General features: G+C 42.0%; 1 protein-coding gene across 1 annotated transcript; it reads left to right on the plus strand.

Annotated features, from left to right (window-relative positions):
• The first annotated feature begins 1,844 nt into the window (after positions 1–1,844).
• TNFSF10 (TNF superfamily member 10) lies at positions 1,845–18,942 on the plus strand. The gene is made up of 5 exons (XM_082839411.1): positions 1,845–2,025; positions 8,528–8,665; positions 11,576–11,618; positions 15,138–15,239; positions 16,855–18,942. The coding sequence occupies exons 1-5, from the start codon at positions 1,894–1,896 to the stop codon at positions 17,304–17,306; spliced, it is 867 nt and encodes a 288-aa protein (XP_082695537.1). The 5' UTR covers positions 1,845–1,893; the 3' UTR covers positions 17,307–18,942.
• The last annotated feature ends 2,544 nt before the right edge of the window (positions 18,943–21,486 follow it).

Genomic DNA, 21,486 nt, shown 5'->3' on the forward strand with positions numbered 1-21,486 from the left:
GAGAGGCGGGATGGTACTGCCCCCCGGGACAGGAGCCACAGGCAGGGGTGGTACTATCTCAGGCTGCTGTTATTGCTTGTATTTTGTTTAATGGTCATGATCTTCCCTGCACTGTGCCTGTTATGAACATCTTACATTTTGTCCCTGATCTGAGTGGAGGGAATCTGTTCACGAACTGGGCACAGTGGTGGCCTCACTGCAAAACGAGTCTGAGTGCTGGGTCGACAGCGAGATGCCATTGTCATTCTCCTCTGGACTTTCATGAAAAGCTGACCTTATAAGCAGCGGGCTCCAAAGTTTGCCCACTTCTTGGACTCTCGATACTCCTTAGCTGCTATTGCCTGTATCGCATTTGTGGTGTTTGGTTGCAGCGCCCTCTCTGTACCTGACCCCAAGGGTATCACGGAAGAGAGGTGGGCCAAGAGTGTAAGGGTGGTGCAGGGTCTGTAGGGGTGGAGGGTATGGTCAGGCCACTCAACATGGCTGTTCTCTTGCTCTCCATCCATCCCCTGCTCCACCAGGCCCTGCTTCACTCACATGACTCTCCAATCCTCTTAATTACTGGGCTTCATCAGTAACTGCCTGCATGCTTGCCCCCTGCCCCAGCCCCTGGTTTCCCTGGCAACTGATGAGCCCACCTGACATCAAGTCCCCCTCCCCCATAAGGGATAGCCTCCTTCTCCCCTGAGTAGCAAAGTCTGCTGTCATGTCCTGCCAGCCATCTGCTGCACATGGTGGGATGTCACTCCAGGACCTTTTGCTTCAGATATGTAGGATCCCCTGTCCAATAAACCATTGATGTCCCTGTTGCTGTATCCAGCCTCTTTCTTCAGTTTGGAGGCTGGGCAACTACAAGGCTTGCAGACCTGTGGGGTGCAGCCCAATAACTACTTAGTCAGAATAAATAAGACGTAAACTAAGAACATGATGACAGTGCAATTAGAAAATGATGTAAAGACACGTATTTATAAAACCTGGTGACCTAGATAGCCCTCTAGCCTAGATAGTGAATGAATGGGGTAGTTCATAGAAACATGGATTCACTTCTGATGAGCTGATGACCTTGTTGACAGTGACCCTTTCAAAGCAATTTTATTTTTTTAAATGGAGATCTCGGCCTTTTTTAAAAAAAAATAAACTTATTTATTTATTTTTGGCTGTGTTGGGTCTTGGTTGCTGCGTGCGGGGTTTCTCCAGTTGCAGCACGCGGGGGCTGCTCTTGGTTGTGGTGCGTGGGCTTCTCATTGAGGTGGCTTCTCTTGTTGCGGAGCACGGGCTCTAGGCACGCGGGCTCAGTAGTTGTGGCTTGCGGGCTCCAGAACACAGGTTCAGTAGTTGTGGCACGCAGGCTTAGTTGCTCCACAGCATGTGGGATCTTCCCCGATCAGGGATCGAACCCATGTCCCCTGCATTGGCTGGTGGATTCTTAACCACTGCGCCACCAGGCAGGTCCCCAAAATCTTATTTTGATTAATGGATTGTAGTTATTGTGATTGCAGCACTTAGATTTTTTTCACCTTTCTAATCAAATAGAAGCTGTATTCATTTACTAGGGCTGCCACAATGAAGCAGCACAAATAGAAATGTGTTGTCTTGCAGTTGGGGAGGCTAGAAGTCAAAAACCCAGGAGTCAGCAGGGCCATGCACCCCCTGAAGCCTGTACTTGGACCTTCCTTGCCTCTTGCTAGCTTCTAGTGGTTTGGGATTCCTAGGCTTGCAGTTGTGTAATCCTCACATGTATTGTTTTCTCCGTTTGTCTTAACTTTCAGTTTCATTTTGATTCTTTTTTCCAGTAAGCAAAGCTCAGACTCCACGCCCCACCCACTTCTCCTCTCGCGCCAACCCTAAGCTGCTGCCTCTTTCACTCTGTGGCAGTCAGACTCTAACAGGACCATGGCCCTGATGCAGGCTCCAGGGGGCCCCAGCCCTGGGCAGACCTGCGCACTGATCCTGATCTTCACCGTGCTCCTGCAGGCCCTCTGTGTGGCCGTGACTTACGTGTACTTCACCAACGAGCTGAAGCAGGTCAGTACGATGCGCACGCTCTCTGAACAGAGGCTCTGGGCAACCCTCTGGTTAACTGCCTTTATTGGCTCCTCTGGGAAGACTTTACAGAGGAAGAGAATCCTCTCTTTCTCTGTCTGGGGACCCCAACTGCTAATGCATATCATTACTGAGGACTTTGCAAAAGCGAATTGAAGGGACTCTGTGCACAAAGTGCAGTTACAGAACTGGCTCCACCAGTTACGAGAAGAGGCGGGCAACAAAACTCCTGAGGTAGTTTTGTCTTCAACAGAATGTTATAATATTAACAGCTGCCATTCATTGAGTGCTTTCTGCTTAATGCTTTATAGTTCTTGACTCAAATTCTTGGGAGTGAGAGGAACTGCATCAGGGCAGGACTGTATCCGCTTTTGCTTTCTGTGACATGTCTAGGCGCTAGCACAGAGCTCCCACATAGTAGGTGTTCACTAAACACCTGTTGAATGAATAACCAGCCTTCACCAATGTACTGCCAGGATACAGGGAGTAGGGTAGAGTTGAGGCTTAACCCAAAGACAGGCTCTAAACCACTTGTAATAATGCTGTTTTGTGTTCCAAATGTGGCTAATTCCAGTGGATTTTGAATGCAAAATTACTGAAAATAAGCCAACCCCAGGTTTTGGCTTTCTGTGTACATATTTTTTTCATTTAATTTTTTTTATTGGCGCATAGTTGATTTACAATGTTGTGTTCGTTTCTGCTATATGGCAAAGTGAGTCAGTTACACATAGACATATATCCACTCTTTTTTTCTTTTTTAGGGTTTACAAATCTTTCTTTAATGACTCTTTAAAAATTAGCAAAACTGGTTCTACTCAAATAGAATGATATCCACTCTTAAAATTTTTTTTAATTTTTATTTTCTTTTAAAGATTTTTTTGATGTGGACCATTTTTAAAGTCTTTATTGAACTTGTTACAATATTGCTTCTGTTTTATGTTTTGGTTTTTTGGCCACAAGGCATGTGGGATCTTAGCTCCCTGACCAGGGATTGAACCCTCACCCCCTGCATTGAAATGCAGAATCTTAACCAGTGGACCGCCAGGGAAGTCCCTATCCACTCTTTTAGATCTCTATTCCCACATAGGTGATTACAGAGTATAGAATAGCATTCCCTGTGCTATTCAGTAGGTTCTTATTAGTTATCTATTTTATATACAGTAGTGTGTATATGTCAATCCCAGTCTCCCAATTTATCCCTCCCCCCCATTCCCCCCTGGGTTGTTTTCTACATCTGTGGCTCAACTTCTGTTTTGTAAATAGGTTCATTTGTACCATTTCTTTAGATTCTACATAAAAGCAATATCATATGATATTTGTCTTTCTCTGTCTGACTTCACTCAGTAAGACAATCTCTAGGTCCATCCATGTCACTGCAAATGGTATTATTTTGTTATTTTTTATGGCTGAGTAATATTCCATTGTATACAGTACCACATCTTCTTTATCTATTCCTCCATCAACGGACATTTAGGTTGCTTGCATGTCCTGACTATTGTAAATAGCGCTGCAATGAACACTGGGATGCATGTATCCTTTCAAATTATTGTTTTCTCCAGATATATGCCCAGGAGTGGGATTGCTGGATCATATGGTAGCTCTGTTTTCAATTTTTTAAGGAACATCCGTACTGTTCTCCGTAGTGGCTCTATCAATTTACATTCCCACCAACAGTGTAGGAGTTTTGGTGTATATTTTGACTAATTGTATATTGTATAGTAGGGAACTTCAAGCTGGAAGGAATTTTGGATACCCCTCGTTGTATAAATGAGACTAGAGACTGCCAGAGAAATGACTTATCCGAGCTCAGGCAGAAATTTGGAAGCAGAGCTGGACCCAGCTCAGCTCATAGGGAATGCTTCTCTCATCACAGCAGTGTGTCAGCAGGGTTAACCTATCTCCCCCTTGTGCTGAACAGCACCCTGCTGCATGGTGACAAGGCAACATCAGATCTGTCAGCTGGGCAGGAAATGCAAGGCTAAGGGTCTTGGACAAATATAAAATAGTGTTTATCTGTTAAGGAAATAAATGCAGTTTGCATATCCTGTGGAGTATAAACTTTGCTCTCAACTGGTTGGGAATTTCCTTTGGAAATGAAGTGAATAAAACAAGAGTCAACAAGTAATTATACAAATGATCACTACCATTAGATGGCCAGTAAAGTCAGCTTTGTTACAGGGCAATTTCAAAGAGCCTGTATTTGTAAGAAAAAAAAATCAACGTGATTATAATCATGCCTATTAGTTCTACGTCTGCCCGAGAGACTGGAATGCTGCTGTGTTTCCCAGTTTGGAGCCAGCATGTCCTAAGCTTTGTTAACTTTGCAGTATAAATAGTGAGTCTGTGTCTCCATATACAAGAGGTTCCCTCAATTTGCTAACGTTACAAGTTGGCCTCATTTTAAAACTGAAGCAACTCGTTATTTACTGATCTGAGTTATGCAATTGTCTGTGTACATGATCAAGTTTCTTTGAATTCTATAAAAATGGAAATTTCAAAGTTTAACATCTCCCCACTTGCACACGTTTTTCCTGATTGCATGTTTATGTGTGTACACTTCTGTATAGACATGCAGAAGAATTTATTAAGAGTATCAGAAAGAAGAGAATTAAGAGATATTGAGCAAAAACTGTTCCCAGAAACTTTCAAAATACTGCCCTATTTAATCCTCATAACAATTCTATAAAGTAAATACAATTATCCCATTTTATAGATGAACAAACTAAGACTCAGGGAAGTTAGGTAAAAGGTGAAGCCCAATTTTGAACCCAGGCATTAAATAGGGGCTCAGTAAATGGTAACCATTGTAATCAGCATTGAGAAGTCTCTTGGAGTTGTCACCCTCTTCATCAGGAATTTATGCAAGGGAGAATGAATCTGAATCTCTTTGGGTGACTGTGTAGAGTTTGGAAAAGCATATTCAACACAAGTATTAATTTTCTAAATCAGATCACACGTTTCACTCTGGCAAGCAAAAATTTGCAGAAGATAACAGTGGGCAAGGATTATAGGGAGTGTGGGTTGAGCCGGGCTGAGGGATGTTGGATTGGACCCTCACAATTAAGCCTGTAGATCTGCGAGCATGAACAATAAATATGGGCTTAGCCTCTAAAGTCTATGACTCTGAGAAAGTTTTATGACAAGGGGACTACCTATTGCTATGGCATTATAGATGGGGAAGACAAAGGAGAAGGAGATCCTTATCCACTGATGTCCGTAAACGATCCTTTATGCTATTTGTGGTTTGCAGAAACTGATTGTCAGAGACTAATGTCTGGGCAGCAGAGAGGGTCAGGGCTGCCACCTTGAAGTCTCTGAGCTAGCCAGCCAGCAAAGGAGTCCACCCTGCTGACTTCAAGCCCTGCCAAGGACTGGTTGGCCCTGGCCTAGACAGTCCCACTGTTTGTGATGGCAACAGCAGCAGTTGAGTGGAATCCACTTCTCAGAACCAAGGGCAATAGCCATCTCTCTCCTTCTAGAGTTGTCCAGATAAAAACAGCACACTCATCCCCCTGCACCCAACACCCGGATGTGGTTAGCAAGAGAACAGCCCCAGCCTGAGAAGTGCTGTAGGAAATTCAACCTCAAAGTGTGAAAGGATGTGAAAAGGAAAGGGGGAGAGAGACATCATATTAATCATCATTAATCATTCTTGGAATAACCATAGCACCACCTTGCCCACGTGTCAGTTACTTGTGTTGGCCTAGGTCTGTAGAAGAAACTACTAAATATGAAACATGTGGGGATGGGATGCAGAGTGGCTGGGGCTTTCTGTTGTTCAGAAGTCAGTATGGGTTGGCCAAAAATTTCGTTCAGGGTTTGCTGTGGAAAACCCCGAACGAACTTTTTGGCCAACCCAATAGAAGCATAAAAATATCTAGAAGGAGAAATAAGTTGTGATCTTTAGAGGGTAGAATTATGGGTGCCTCTTTTTAATTTTTCTATATTTTATCAAATTTCTACAGCTAATGTTATAAAAACATCTATGCTATCCATATGATTTTCATACAGATCTAAAGAGCATGCCATTTTTGTATAGTCTTAAGAGAAAACAACCATATACAAAATTGCCCACACCCAGTCTAATCTCAACCCTGTAAAAAAAGAGATCAGGGCTTCCCTGGTGGCGCAGTGGTTGAAAGTCCGCCTGCAGGGGACACGGGTTCGTGCCCTGGTCTGGGAAGATCCCACATGCCGCGGAGCGGCTGGGCCCGTGAGCCATGGCCGCTGAGCCTGCACGTCTGGAGCCTGTGCTCCACAGCAGGAGAGGCCACAACAGTGAGAGGCCCGCGTACCACCAAAAAAAAAAAAAAAAAAAAAAGAGACATCATCCAAAGGTTAACTAGGAGGTGGAATGAGGTTGGATCAGAGGGTTTTATTTGTTTTACTTTTAGAAAAGTATTCTATAATTTTCTATATTTTCCAGGCTGCCTGCGTATCCTCAGCGTCTTTAGGCTTCATTCAATCTGGGTTAACACTGGAGTCTCACTAGCTTGTCAGACTCCCTCCCACGTCTACTTAGGACCTTAGTTTTCAAGGTTCTCCCTCCCCACCTCCTGAAAGTGTTTCTGGATAATCTCCAGAGGGTCTCCAGAGGCCAGCAGTTGGTCCTGACCTGGGCTGGCCCCTGCTCTCTTCCACTCTCTCAAACTCCACTTGACTTCACAGGGGCTGGCAGCTACCCTGACCGCCTGATCCCAGCACCTCTCAACTCTGCCCTGTCCTGTCCCCAGCCTGAGCCTCCAGGGCCTCAGCCCTTTCATGCTGAGACAGCTTCCAACTGCTGTGAAGTAAGATGACAAGTTGCTCCCTCCCTTCTGTGTCATGCACATTGTTTGGTCCCAACAGGTTACGAAAATCAGTTAAGCCTGTTTATTCAGTTTCATCAAGTCAACGCCTGGCCAAGGCACACCCAGTCCTGCTGGGCTGGGAAATGGCAAATACAACTGTTCTTCCTGGAACTACCCTCAGGCCTCGTTGGTGAATCCAGCTCTTCTTCCCTGATCCTCCCCTCAGTTTGCTAGACAGGCTCTTCTATTTCTAAATTGAGTTCCTTGAGTTCCTTTTTAAGCTCACATAAATTGCAGATGAAAATTAATGTCTACAGTAGAAGAACATGGAGGTGGGTAGGATCAAAGGAATGGTGTCTAATTTCATCGCCAGTCATAACTCAGGTGGTCCCAGCTGTCACCCCCACTACATCTACTAGGCGAATGTTTTACTCTTGGAATTTTAAAAAGGAAGAAAGAAAAGAAACATTTACCTAAAAGTAAATGAATGTTCTATGCCAGAGTGTGGGGAAGGAATTAATTATCTCAGGTTTGTCACTTTTATGCTTGAGAGACCTGATCAAACGTCCAGGGAGTACATGGCTGACAGTACAGACCTGCATGATTCTGGCTGAAAGCTCTCGTAAATATTTAAGTTATTTTGATTTGGAATGAGATCATCTTTCTATAGGAGGGAGATCATCGTTAAGTTTGATCTTTCCTTCAAGCTTTGAAGTCCCCTAAGTTCAAATAACAGATGAAAATGGCTATTTTCCCATTTATTTCCCCAGAGAAAGGCAATTCAATGGACTTGTAGAGAGAAATAACATCTCCTGAATCCCAGTTGTTAAAAATGAAAACAGGAAAAAAAAAAAAAAAATCTGACCTTGCATGAACATCCTGTTTTTCTTCGTAAGATTAATCAGTTGTCATTCTAGAGTGCTCTGGGTGGTTTGGTGTGTGTGTGTGTGTGTGTGTGTGTGTGTGTGTGTAACATCAAGCACAGACTTTGTTGGCAAGGATCTAGCCATTGTAAATGTTTACCCTCAATCAGAAGAAGGGAGCAAACCTTCAAATGGTGTTTCGAGTCTCTGCAGGTAAATCCCTAGCTGGTGCGGACATTCAAACGTCTAGTGGTAACGTAGTCTGGCTTCTGCCGTCCAGAGGAGTAGAAATCACAACAATAACTAGAATCTACTAAGACAATCAAAGCTCAGATAAAGAAACAGAACATTACCTGCACCCTAAAGGCTTTGGCTAATTTTTTATTTAGGATCCTGGAATGTAAACAAACTCTACTGCCTACTTTGTACCTGGTGGGTTTCTAGCTGTAGGATGGGAGTCACGCTATGTCAGAGCTGGAAGGAACCTCAAAGATCACCACAGTGAGCCAGCTCAAATGCAGATGAAGAAGAGATGTCGAAGAGTAGAAGCAATTTGTTGAGGGACATACGACTGCTCAAGGGCAGGGGCAGCAAAGGGCATTGTGACCCTGGATGCCTGGCCCACACCTGTTTCCCTTCCACCACATCGAACTGCTTACCTTTATTCAAAGGACAAAGGACGGCATGCTTACTTTTACTTCAGGCAATGAGCTTTTCCAAGGTGCTAAGACTTCTCTGAACCCGTCATCAGCTTCTGTTGTTTTAACTTGTAAATGAACAAAAAGAAAAGGCACTTGTGCATAATATTGTGTTATATTCATCTCAACCCAGATGCAGGACAAGTACTCCAAAAGTGGCATAGCTTGCTTCTTAAAGGACGATGACAGTTCTTGGGATGCCAGTGATGACGAGAGTATGATCAACCCCTGCTGGCATGTGAAGTGGCAACTCCGTCAGTTTGTTAGAAAGGTAAGTGAACCACGGGGTCGCTTTACCAGCAGGCATAGAAGGTCAGAGGAAAAGGACTATTTTAGATAAAGTCTAGAGTCCTTATTTTGTAAGGGAGGAAACGGGGGCCCAGAGTGTTTAAGTGATTGTCCCCAAATTCACTGAACTAGGAAAAGATGGGACAGCACCAAACAGTGGGTCCTGATCAACTCGTGGTCTAGAGTTTATTCCTCTCCTCCAGAGACCTCCTTCATCTAGTCTAAATTTTTTATCTCACCTTGTGGAAACTGAGGCACGGACAGAGCAATGTGTTCAAGGTCACACGACGATAAAGGACGTGTGTGATTTCTTTTTTTATTCAGAAGACAAAAGAAACCAAACAATGGTGTTTTATATTCTTCCCACATTGTTGTTCTCTGTTATTTTTGTTTTTTCTCTTCTTCTTTTTTTTTTTTTACAAACGCTTGTGTCGCCACATTGTTGTTCTCTGGAATTAAGTCTATTTATTTTTGTGCATATAGAGATGAAGAAAGAGGAAAGGAAGAGGGAAGAAAGAGATACTTTGAGAAATTGAAGGTGATGACATCTCAATTTACAGTTAATAAATGACACATTACAAAATATTATTTTCTGTTTGTGAAAGTTGCTTAAATAGGATCTCCAGCAGAAACTTTGTTAGCTAACAGTTTATTTCACTAAATATGATTACTTAATTATACTTTCAGTGACAGGACATGTCAAATATAGTTTCTTCTCTCAGGCTGCTTCCTTATTTGTAAGATGGCATTAATAACATTTACCTTCTGCGTATCCGGAAAGGCCAGCTGTGAACACAAACATGAAAACTGTAAACTTCATTGTTTAAAAAAATTACTGGGGACATTCCCAGGGTAGGAGGAGGATGTGTTTTAAAGAAATGATTGTAAGTCTATTGTCTAGTACTCAGTGTGCCCTTCCACAGAAACAGTGTTGTGTCGGTGGTTAGGCTCTGATTTATAACCCTAAGCAGTCCTCGCAGTAAAGCCCAGCATCACCTGTGATGCTATTCCTATGAGAAATGAAATCAGACTTCCAGCTGGTTGTCCTAGAAACACATCTGCCTCACGGCTGCCCTGGAATCGTGGGCAGGATACCTGCTGCGCACAAGCTGTCCTGGAGCAGCTGGGACTCCACTGTCCCAAGTGAAAAACACCAGGAAAGACCCAGGGTTGGGGAAGTGTCCTGAGGAACCTGAGGAATGGGTCCCCACGGTTCCTAGGACTAGAGGGAGGATGGCGAACCCACTGGTGGCAGAGGAGAGAAACTCAGAACTAGAGTAGAAATCTGGAGACCGAGGAGGGGGCTGGATGCTGGGCCTGGGAGTGGGGAGATGAGAGAAGCCGTGTGGGTGGGTTTTACAGGTCTCTTTCCTGCTCTTCCTCCGTCCCTCCCATTCTCACATCCTGCCACTGACTAGAGAAGAGAGGGCGCACAGCGGTGGATGAGAGTGTAGGAGGGGAAAAGAGTTCCCCATTTTTCCAGGCACTGTGAAGTGAACAGACAATTTCCCATAAACATCCTATGCCCGTTATGTGTATTATCTCCCTTAATCCTCAAACAGCTCTGTGAGGAAGGAATCATTATTATCTTCTTTTTTTAAACAAATAGATGAAGAAATTAAAGTAGCTCATATCAGTTAAGTAACTTGAGTAAAGTTTCCCAGGGCTGCTAATGAACAGATTTGAATCCAGTCCATCTGACTGTACTACAATCTTTTTTTTTTTTTCTTGGTGGCACTGTGTTAAGGACCACACTGTAGGACTTACCCTGTTCCCTTTCCTCCTCCTCCTTTTTCCTTCCTTCCTTCCTTTCTGGCCCAGAATGAGAGTGAGAGAGCTAATGTGCTGAGGCCACCCCTTGCTTCCCTTCCCACACGCCAGTGTCCGTTGCCCTGCAGGCAGCCCCCCATTACCTGGGGTCAGAGCTTTCGACAGAGGAAAAAGAAGAGAGCTTCTGATTTGGAGCAGCAGTGCAGAGGAAGGGAGTTTCTGACGGTTGTACAATTAACAACAGTGACGGGAAAGGTTGGCCATGATGGGCAAAACCCCCAGGGGTGACAGAACTGAGTGGAGGGGCATTTAAAGCCGTGGATGAGTCACGTCAGGGTCGGCTCATTTAACAGAAATGCTAGATTTCGTTCTTTATTACTGGCTTTCCCCACTGGTTGGCACAAAGAAAGTGATATGAAGTGTTTAGTAAGATATGGGAATTTGGTCAAATATCTTTATGTTGAGAATGTCTCAGCCACATTCTCAGAAATGAGAGAGTGACATGGTGCTACCAGGTCACGGCCGGATGGGCTGTGCGTGTCTGTGGGCACCATGAGAGAGAGGGAGTGTGCCTTACACCTTGAGTCTTGGGTATGTCCGATAATTTAAAGCTCCTGGACTCTGACACAGTGCCTTTATACACGTATGCATGCAGCTACACACACAATGCACTATACACACACATACATGCAGACACACACAGACAATGCACTTATACACATGCGTGCATGCAGACACACACACTCAGAAAGTGCGGTGACATGGCTGCCGCATCCGTCAGCCAGAAGGAGACCTGGAGAACATTAGGCTGACCTAACTTGGAGAAGGATAACTCCTTGCTCCTGTGCTGCTCCAGGTGTGGCCTTTCAAAGACTTCATCCAGAAACAGAAGTCTCCCAGACAGAGGACCATCCTTCCATCCACAGTAGGGACAGCTGCCTCCATATTCATCCCAGCTCCCACCCTGCCCCACACACTCTATGCTTGGACAACTTAAAGCTGCCTAGGTTGATATCTTAGGTGGAAATTTTCTGTTAGACATCAGCAAGAAGAGCCACAGACATTCTATAGTCAGTCTAAATGCATAGGGAAATTAACAAGCTTTATTCAATACTATTTGCAGATCATTTTGAGAACCTATGAGGAAACCATTCCTTCAATTCCAGGTAGTATTCTTTTTGTTGTTATTTTAATTTTCTACTGTCAGCCTTGTGATAGGGTGAATAGCTCTCCATCCTCTTTCTCTCTGCTCCCATCCACATATCCCACCTCTGACCACTGCTCAGTGTCTCAAGCTGCTTGATTCTATTTCCCTCTTTGCATTGGCAGCTAGAAAGCTCAGAAGCAAATCTGTGACCCACCTATGGTCCGAACTTCGTTTCATCTGAATTTTATTCTTCCAATGTGGATTTTCCTTTCACCTCAACTTCTTCGATTATTTATTTTTACCTTCTAATGTGGGTAGCTTTCTGGAGCATAGCTGGAAAAAAAGGGCTCCAAAGTTACCCATCTTCTCTGCTTCAGACCACCCCTAGGCTCGAAGCCTTTCTTTATGCAAAAGCCTCTTGCTCCGTCATCTCTTTCCCAGCAATCCTTCTACGCCCCCGAAATCCTCATCCTGTAGTCCTCACACCTTGGCTATCTCCACTGATGGTCACCAGCCTGCTCTTGACCCACAATGCCCTTCGTTGTTATTGCCCAGGCCGGCTTCTCTAGTCCTGCAACTGGCTTCTTCCATTCCTGGATTTTCACGTAAACACCTCCTTCTCATCCTCCATCCTCATCACCTACTCATCACCTCTCAGAGAGAAGTTCCCTGACCAACTTTCTAAGTAAGTTCACCCACATCCTATTTTTTCTATCACACTTACCTTGTTCATTTCCTTTGATTGATACATATATCAATCAAAGGAAAATATATAAATATTCTGTTTGTTCTGTCTGATTCCCTACTAGATTAAAGATCCACAAAGACAGAAAACATACCTCTTTCTCTTACCTCTCTATTCCTAGACTTAACTGTACACCTCAAGCCTAGTAGATTCTCTTTTATCCCCCTGGTCCTTACCTGCACCGCCTTTGGTGTGTGTGTTCATGTGCATGTGTGTGTGTGTGTTTTGACTGAGATGAAATTCACATAACATACAACTAGCCATTTTGAAGCGCACAATTTGGTGGCCTTCAGTACATTCACATTGTTGTGCCACCATCCCTCTCTACACAGAAAGTTCTTAATACGTATTTTTTAAATCAATACATAAGTAAATACAACTGATGAATTAAATTTACTGCTGCTTTGCATTTGGCTCACCATAGCCCCATTTTCCCCTGTTAATAATCATACCAGCCTGCATACGTGTACCAGAGACTTACAGTCCTGGGGTACACCAGCCTGGCAGAGAAGAATCAGTTTTTTAATAAATATTTTATTAATGATGTCTTCCTAATTTTCAGCTATCCTTTTCCATTACAATAAGCTTCCTCATCACTTGACAATACCCACCATCCTTTATTAAATGGACTTTATTAAATACGATGGCAAGACCTGGTCCCAGGGTCTAAGCATTCTTTCTGGTCATTTCCCCGAAGGCAAAAATAGTATTAGGAATGTTGAACACTACTTCTCTTCTAATGAGGAACACCAGATCCGTGGTCTACAGTAGATGCATGTACTATTTTCACTGTTGGAAGAAAAATACTCTTTTTTATTCATCCCAGTGGGGCATAGAAATCATATACTCCTCAGTATACCAAGATGTATCCATGACACCCAAATATACATATTCACAGACTTCTTTTCCAGGAGCTGTTTGCTATAGCCAGTAGGAAATGTCCTCTCTTCAGAATTTGCTTTTAAAGCTAGGCTTTCCCATATACTTGCAATGATCTCAAATGCAAGATATTTGTCACTGGATTCCATTACTGAATATTTTAAAATAAAGTGTTATGGTCTAGGGGCAGTCAAGGCATTATGAATTATTTATCAATGGTGGTTAAAAGTAAAAACCTTGAAAGCTGAGCATTCTGAGAGTAACATGTACTTCCGAACTGTGTTTGGTTTTCAGTATCCTGCACACACCAACCTATCCTGAATAAGTAACAACACCAGATAGATGGAGAGACTCGTTAGCATTCCTTCCTTGCCTATGAAATTTTATCACCTCCTTTCAGTTTCTTCTACTACTAGCCTAGATTAAAACTTCCCATTCTCAGACCTGATCAATTACAGCTGTCTGCTAACTCGCCAATCTCCAGCCCTCTCACTTTCCACCCATCAAACCTTACTATGAGGTAGTTTAGCCTAAAGCACAACACATATCTTTTTGCTTCCCTGATCAAAACCTTCCAGAGTCTTCCCATGTCTGTAAAAATTCAAATCTCTTAGTCTAACATTCAAATCCTCTATAGTTTAAATCCTCATTCAAGCCTGAAGCTGAACTCATCTGATGCCTGTGTCCCAGGAATGCTTTGTGCATCCTGCCTTGGGGACACTATTCTAGATCTCTGGGAATGCCCTTTTCCCATTGCTGTGGGTCCCAAGCCTCCCCAGCCCCACCCATTTCAGAGAATTGTCCTGCCCCTCAAATGCTTTCTTGCATTCCTTTGTTTATAGTTCTTTCTCCATCTTCCTAGAAGGGTGTCAGGTATAGATGTGATGGGCACTTTGGTTTGCTGGAGTACGTGAATGAAAGGGCCTTAGTCCAAACCCCCTCCCCTGACCTCAGCTCTCCAACAAATAGGAATTTTTCCCTCCCCTGAACACCCATCACCCTTCATTTCTATTTCTTATAGGTTAATTTTCACTTTCTAATTTGTGTCTTCCCTAAAAACTGTCAGTCCCTTGAGGGCTCAGTCAGTGTAATTAGTGATTAATCTTTGAAGTCCCTGCGGAGCACTGCCTTGTCCCTGGACGTATTTGCCTGATGAAGATGTATAGTTTATCTCAACAACCAATGTAAACATCCTGGGAAGTTTGAGCTGATTTTTTTAAAGAGTAGTTTGCTGAATTTTTAGTCTTTCAGTCTGCTCCAAAGTACTTCGGATGGTGGTCGATAAATGTTATTTATTTGTTATGATCTGGTGAATCAGTGATTTTTATGCTCATATACTGGTTATCATGACAATTATGTCATTTCATATTCCCTTTGGGAGGTGAGGGAAATGACTGTTGGATACCAGTTTGTAGCATCTCTGGACAATTGTTATCACTGCTACTCCTTTAGAGTAGGTAGTATCTAGCAGGAGGAAAAAATAATTGAGATGATAAAAATTGGTATCACTCTGTTTCTATATATAACTCAAAGTGGAAATTTGCCATTAGTTCATTTTAAATGCCTTAGCAGGAATATTATAAGTCCACAGTTTTGTTGTTATTATTGTAGTTTAGGAAAAGGGTCAGAATCTTCACTTTGTTATATTCTAGTTGAACCTTACCCCTGAGATGCTGATAAATTTTAGCCCAAGTTACTGCTTATCCTTCCCATCTAAAGTACTTTTCAAATTCAACATAGGCTGAAGTGGACTGATTATAATACTAAAATGTAAATTGGTTTTATGAAAACCCATATAATGAACTTTGGGAGCCCAGTGTGCTTACAATGATAAGATTGATAAGAGCTGTGAACAGCAATGTATCTGAGATGTGTTTGATAAGTGCTGATGATTCTTTGTCATTTCTCTTTTAGAAAAGCAACAAAATATTCCTCACCTAGAAAGAGAAAAAGGTCCTCAGAGGGTAGCTGCTCACATAACTGGGACCAATCGGAAAAGCACATTCTCAGTTCTAAGTAAGAGAAACAATGAATATATGGTTTAAAAGAAGGGAATGGAAGAATTTGTTCCAAATAATTTATTCTTTGAACTTGTATCGGAAATGTTTATATGGCTATCTACAAAATGCTCAGTAGTAATCAAGTCTCAGATTGACTCTTTTCAGAAGCAAGAGTACAAGATGAATAGCTTAGTTACTGCCCTGGCATAACTGGCTTCTGGAAAATTCTGAAGTGGAAGTGGGAGAACTTTGAGTTTCCCATGCCCCCATCTTTGCTTTTCTTCTTCTTTTTTTTTTTAAAGTAATTTTTCTCTCTTTCGTCAAATCTTTCTCCACTTCAAAGGTTCTAAATCAGTCATCTACTTTCCCCATGAGTCACCAAGGCCTCCCAGCGGCATTTGTATTAGGTTGAACTATAAAAAGTTGGCCAATATTTGACCACTTTGCATTTACAGAAATGTCAGTTTCATATGGTTTAACCAAATAGGTTAAGCCTAATTATTAGCTGTAGAACAGGTGTCCATATACTGCTGTGGTTAGTGCATGGGTCTTGTAATCTAAATACCCACATTGGAATCCCAGCTACTCCTTACCTAGTTCTTTGTTTTGAGCAAATTACTTAACACAATCAAGCTTCATCTTCTTCATATACAAAGTAGAGATAATCTTTAACTCATAAAAGAGTGAAGATTAATGCAAAATGCTGTTGCACTGTAAGTACTCAATAAGTAGTGCTTTTATTTTTGTAAAAAGTTTTGTCCCAGGTTAAAGAAATTTCAGTCATCAGTTAATGAATGAAAGGTTGTTGGGGGTTTTTGTTGGTTGGTTGGTTTTTGTTTCTTTTTTTCTGGGCAGTTGCCTTCATGGTATTCCTGAACTCATGTTTTGTAAATCATTGACATGTTCTGCCTATGAGTAAGATCGTTATTTCACTATTCCTGTTTACTATTCATCAATTAATACGATAGTTGTTTTCAACTCTTGAAAAACTCAATTTTGCGTCAATCATGGAGATGAGCCCAAAGTTTAAAAGAGTATCATATCTTAGTAAGGCCCATCTTCATTCAAAGTCTTTGGAATCTGAAGATCTTTAAATCTGGGCTCTTTTTGCCAAACCTTGTACCCTGTCTTATTGGACAGTCATTTCTAGCCTTCTGCTTGGATGGTGCTTTTGACACTGGGTTAAATTAAGACCAAGGAGGAATCCAAAAAGACCTAAAAGAATAACAGGCATTTATGAGCTCTAGACTTGAGGAAATAGATATGTTTCTTTTGGTTTCCTTCTACATCGTTGATCTGAGCTCACCAGCACAGGAAAGGAGGCAGGGGTTCTGGACAGAAATTCTTTGCAGGAGTAAAGATTACCATCTTAGTGAACAATTCCCGTGCTACTATACAAAGTAGATGAGGTACAAAAAAGTATGGGACTTCCAACAGATCACAGTGATATGGGAGCCTCCAGATTTCTATATGACTAGAATTTAGAATCCTTGGAAGATCGAAGGAGCAAGAAGTTTTATAATAGATTAAAATTCTTTACACTCCCAACCAAGAATTGGCTAGCCACAGCTATTGGGAAACTTCTTGTTTTGCTACAAGCTAACTTTATTTTTCTCTAAACTTCATCCCAGGCTCCAAGAATCAAAAAGCTTTGGGCCAGAAAATAAATTCCTGGGAGTCGTCAAGAAAAGGACATTCATTCTTGAATAATTTGCACTTGAGGAATGGAGAGCTGGTTATCCACCATACAGGGTTTTATTACATCTATTCCCAAACATACTTTCGATTTCAGGAAACTGAGGAGGTTTTGGGAACAGTTTCAACAGAAGAGAACAGAAAGAAAAACAAACAAATGGTACAATATATTTACAAATGCACGAGCTATCCTGACCCCATACTGCTGATGAAAAGTGCTAGAAATAGTTGTTGGTCTAAAGATTCAGAATATGGACTCTATTCCATCTATCAAGGTGGAATATTTGAGCTCAAGGAAAATGATCGAATTTTTGTCTCTGTCACTAATGAGCAATTGATTGACATGGACCAAGAAGCCAGTTTTTTTGGGGCCTTTTTAATTGGCTAAATGATCTGCAAAGAAAAAACAGTGCCCCCAGAGAGACCTTTCACTTTTCAGAGTGATACACTGTGAAAAGACTGCAAAAGAGCTGACAAAATAAGGCAGCCTGAGCAGAGCAGCCTCAATCACGAGACTCTACAACACAAGCTTTTTTGGTATCTCTGAAAAGTGACCAACGTACTCCAAGACAGAGAAACTGACAAAAGACCTTCTGAGACTCTACCTGATATCAGCTTGCTAGCAGAAATCTAGAAGGTTCTCAGTTTACAAACATTTGCGTAGCAATTAACGTCTTCCGCCTTAACCGGCTACTCTTGCGAAGATACCAGAAGACTGAAAGTTCACGGTCAGGGTATGCAGTGTGCCAGGGGAGTTGGTGCAGTGTGGGGCCTTGTGGGAGTTGTCCTGTACCCTCATACTCTTGGAAGTAAGAAAATTCCATTCGAAATCGTATCATTTCACTAAAGAAATTAAAGTTATGTTTAGTGAACAAGGAACTATTTTCAGTTGGCCAAAAAGTTCGTTCGGGTTTTATGTACTCATATGTAAAAATCCGAACGAACTTTTTGGCCAACCCGATATTTCTGAATGACTTGTGCTTTTCATTCCCAGAAGTCAGGCTGACCGAAAGCACTGAAGGTATTTTTGATAAAAGACTCTAAAATGAATGATAAGCTAATCAGAAATCGGGAATTTGGCCCCTTGTGAGCAGGAGAACTGGGAAAGTGGGGAAAAAAAAAAGAACTGTTTGATAGTGTAACTTAAGGATGGGCAAGAATTAATTATGACTCTATATTTTTATACTAAAATTTAAAAATACATGTTTCTTTTTCAATAAAAATGACGTTAAAATATGTAGTTTTTGTGTATCTCGTACTTATGTTTTATAGTAACAAGATTACTAATGATGGGGAAAAGGAATGCTAATCTCTTTTTCATGGTATCGTTTATCTGACATGTGTTACTGAAGAAAGAAAGAAACTGCTCACTTTTTATATAATGTGATTAAAATATATCAGTCCTTTCCTTTATAATTAATGCTTTTGTTATAGGTTGAATTGTGTCCCCACAAAAGGTATGTAGAAGTCCTCCTCCCCAGTACCACAGAATGTGACCTTATTTGGAAAGAAGTTGGTTGCAGATATAATTAGTAAAGATGAGGTCATAGTGGAATAGGCTGGGTCCTTAATATTGTATAATGTGACTGGTGTCCTCATTATTTAAAGAAGGAAATTTGGAAACAGGAACAGAGACACACAGGGAAAACTCCATGTGGCAACAGAGGCAGAGATTGGAGTGAGGGAGTTGCAAGTAAGGAGCTCCAAGGATTGACGGCCATCATCAGAAGTTCAGAAGACAAGAAAATATTCTACCCATAGCCTCAGAAATCTACCGACACCTTGATTTTGGACTCCTGGCCTCAAGAACTATGAGAGAATAAATTTCTGTTGTTGAAAGCCACCCAGTCTGTGGCACTTTGGTTCAGCAGCCCGAGGAAGCTAATACAGCTTTGTACACTATGTTCAAGAGATCTATTTTTACCGATGCGCACAGATATCACCATCTATATTTTTTTCTGAAATCTTTAAATTTGGCCTTTCATAGGTTGATAGTGGGATTCAACTGTAATTTAATTCATGTGTGATGATTCAACAGTAATTTACTTCATGTGTGATGAGCTAAATCATGTGTGATGTAATTTAATTCATGTGTGATGGAATTTTATCTTTTACCATATCAGGGACCAGTTGTCCAGCACTGTTCATTGGCTAGTCCACTCTTTCCCCACTGATTTTAAGGTTTAATATCATATACCAACATCCCAGGGGGTCTGTTTCTGTGCTCACTTTCTTTTCCTATTGGCCTGGTTGTCCATCCTTGCACCCATACCATCCATTTTTAAAAACTGTGATAAAATATAAATAACATAAGATTTACCATTTAACCATTTCTGAGTGTACAGTTCAGTGGCATTAAGTACATTCACACTCTTGTGCAACCATCACCCCTATTCATGTCCAGAGCATTTCATTATCCCAAACTAAAACTTTATAACCATTAAACAATAATTCCTCATTTTCCCTTCCTCCCGCCCCTGGTAATCACCATACTACTTTCTTTATGAATTTGACTGTCTTATGTACCTCATGTAAATAGAATTATGCAATATCTGTTCTTTTATGTCTGGCTTATTTGACTTAGCATAATGTCTTCAAGGTTCAATCCATGTTGAAGTATGTATCAGGATTTCATTTCTTTTTTTAATTTTTTTTAATTTAAGTATAGTTAATTTACAATGTTATGTTAATTTCTGCAGTTCATTTCTTTTTAAGTCTGAATAATATTGCATTGTTGGAAAATACATACCACATCTTGTTTATTCATTTATCTGTTGATCATACTCTGGCTTTAGTGGTTGCTATTTGCTTTTCTATAAATCTTGATGTCTTGTATGTATGTTCTCCTTCTTTAGTCCTCTGTTTCAAAATAGCATGGGCATTTTGGTTTTTAACTCACAAACTTTGTGCAACGTAAGTATCTTTCATTATGACATTTTCAGGCAAAGTTTAGAAGGAAAAAAGTTACATCTGGCAGTTTAAATAAATATTCTGGGAAAAGCCTCAAATTACATTCCAAATACAGTTGATACAGTGTCAGAACTACATGTAAACCTTTTTTTAATATAAATTTATTTTATTTATTTTTGGCTGCGTTGGGTCTTCGTTGCTGTACGCAGGCTTTCTCTAGTTGCGCCAAGCAGGGACTACTCTTCATTGTGGTGCGTGGGCTTCTCATTGCAGTGGCTTCTCTTGTTGTGGAGCACGGGCTCTAGGCGCACGGACTTCAGTAGTTGTGGCACGCAGGCTCAGTAGTTGTGGCTCGCGAGCTCTAGAGCACAGGTTCAGTAATTGTGGCGCACGGGCTTAGTTGCTCTGCGGCATGTGGGATCTTCCCGGACCAGGGCTTGAACCTGTGTCCCCTGCATTAGCAGGCGGATTCTTAACCACTGCGCCACCAGGGAAGTCCCTACATGTAAGCTTTTTGAACAGTCTGAATAATGACTATTGCCACCCAGAAGGAAAACAGCCCATTTGAACTAACAGGGAAGGAGATAGGAAGGAATGAAGGAAAGCAGTCAGACTTCTTAGACTTTATAGGACGGGCTCATAGAGCTATTGAGCTATGGATATGTGATATTCTTTAAGACAAGGGAGGAAGGACCCCAAAGACGATTTAGAGATCATTAAGCCTTCTTCCTTGGTATCAAAAGGTGGGAATCTATCACTTCAGTTTTAACAGACCAATTCTTGCCCATTGCTGTGTGAGTGGTGCCACCCAAAGCCATGGGAGCAATGCTACCAAAGCTATGGAGGCCAGACCCCTGCCCAGCAGAGCCCTTGGGCAAAGCTGCCTCTGCCTAGATGTCAAAGAATGGAGCCGTCTAGAGCTGTGGGCATCCAGCCTAGGCAGAAGACCACAGAGTGGATGAGGTTACTGCAGAGAGCCCCTGCCAGGGAAATGCCCAATGGAGCCATGAGGGTGTGGCTGCTCCCATGACCCCAAATCAGTAGAGCCACTGGTATGCAATTCCAGACAGGGAGAGCTGCAAGCATGCAAATCAAGGCAGTGAGAATTGCTCCCTGGACGGCCCCCAGCAAAGCTGTGGGGCAGGGATGCCCCAGTGTGCACTAGAGGTCATTCCCATATCCCAGGGGCTCTGGCAGGCAAAGTATCGGGTGAAAGATTATTCTCAAGCCTTAAGATTTGATGTTTGCCTCGTTGGGTTTGGACTTGCTTGGGCCCTGCCACCCCCTTCTTTCCTATTTCTCCATTTAGGACTGGGAGAGTTTACCCTATTGCCTGTCCTGCCATTGTATTTTGGAAGCACATAATTTGTTTCATATCATGGGTTCATAGCTGGAGAGCAATTTGCCTCAGAATGAATCGTACCTTGAGTCTCAGGCACATCTGATTCAGGGGATATGTATATGAGACTTTAAACTTGGACTTTTGAGTTAATGTTAGAAGACATTAAGACTTTGGGGACTGTTGAGATGGAATGAGCATATTTTGCAAGCAAAATGGACATGAATTTGGGGGAGCCAGAGACATAATGCTGTGGTCTGAATGTTTATTTCCCTCCAAAATTCATATGTTGAAATCCTAATGCCTTATGTGATGGTAT

This window comes from Leucopleurus acutus (genome assembly GCF_964270905.1).
Source record: "Leucopleurus acutus genome assembly, chromosome: 5".
NCBI lineage: Eukaryota > Metazoa > Chordata > Mammalia > Artiodactyla > Delphinidae > Leucopleurus > Leucopleurus acutus.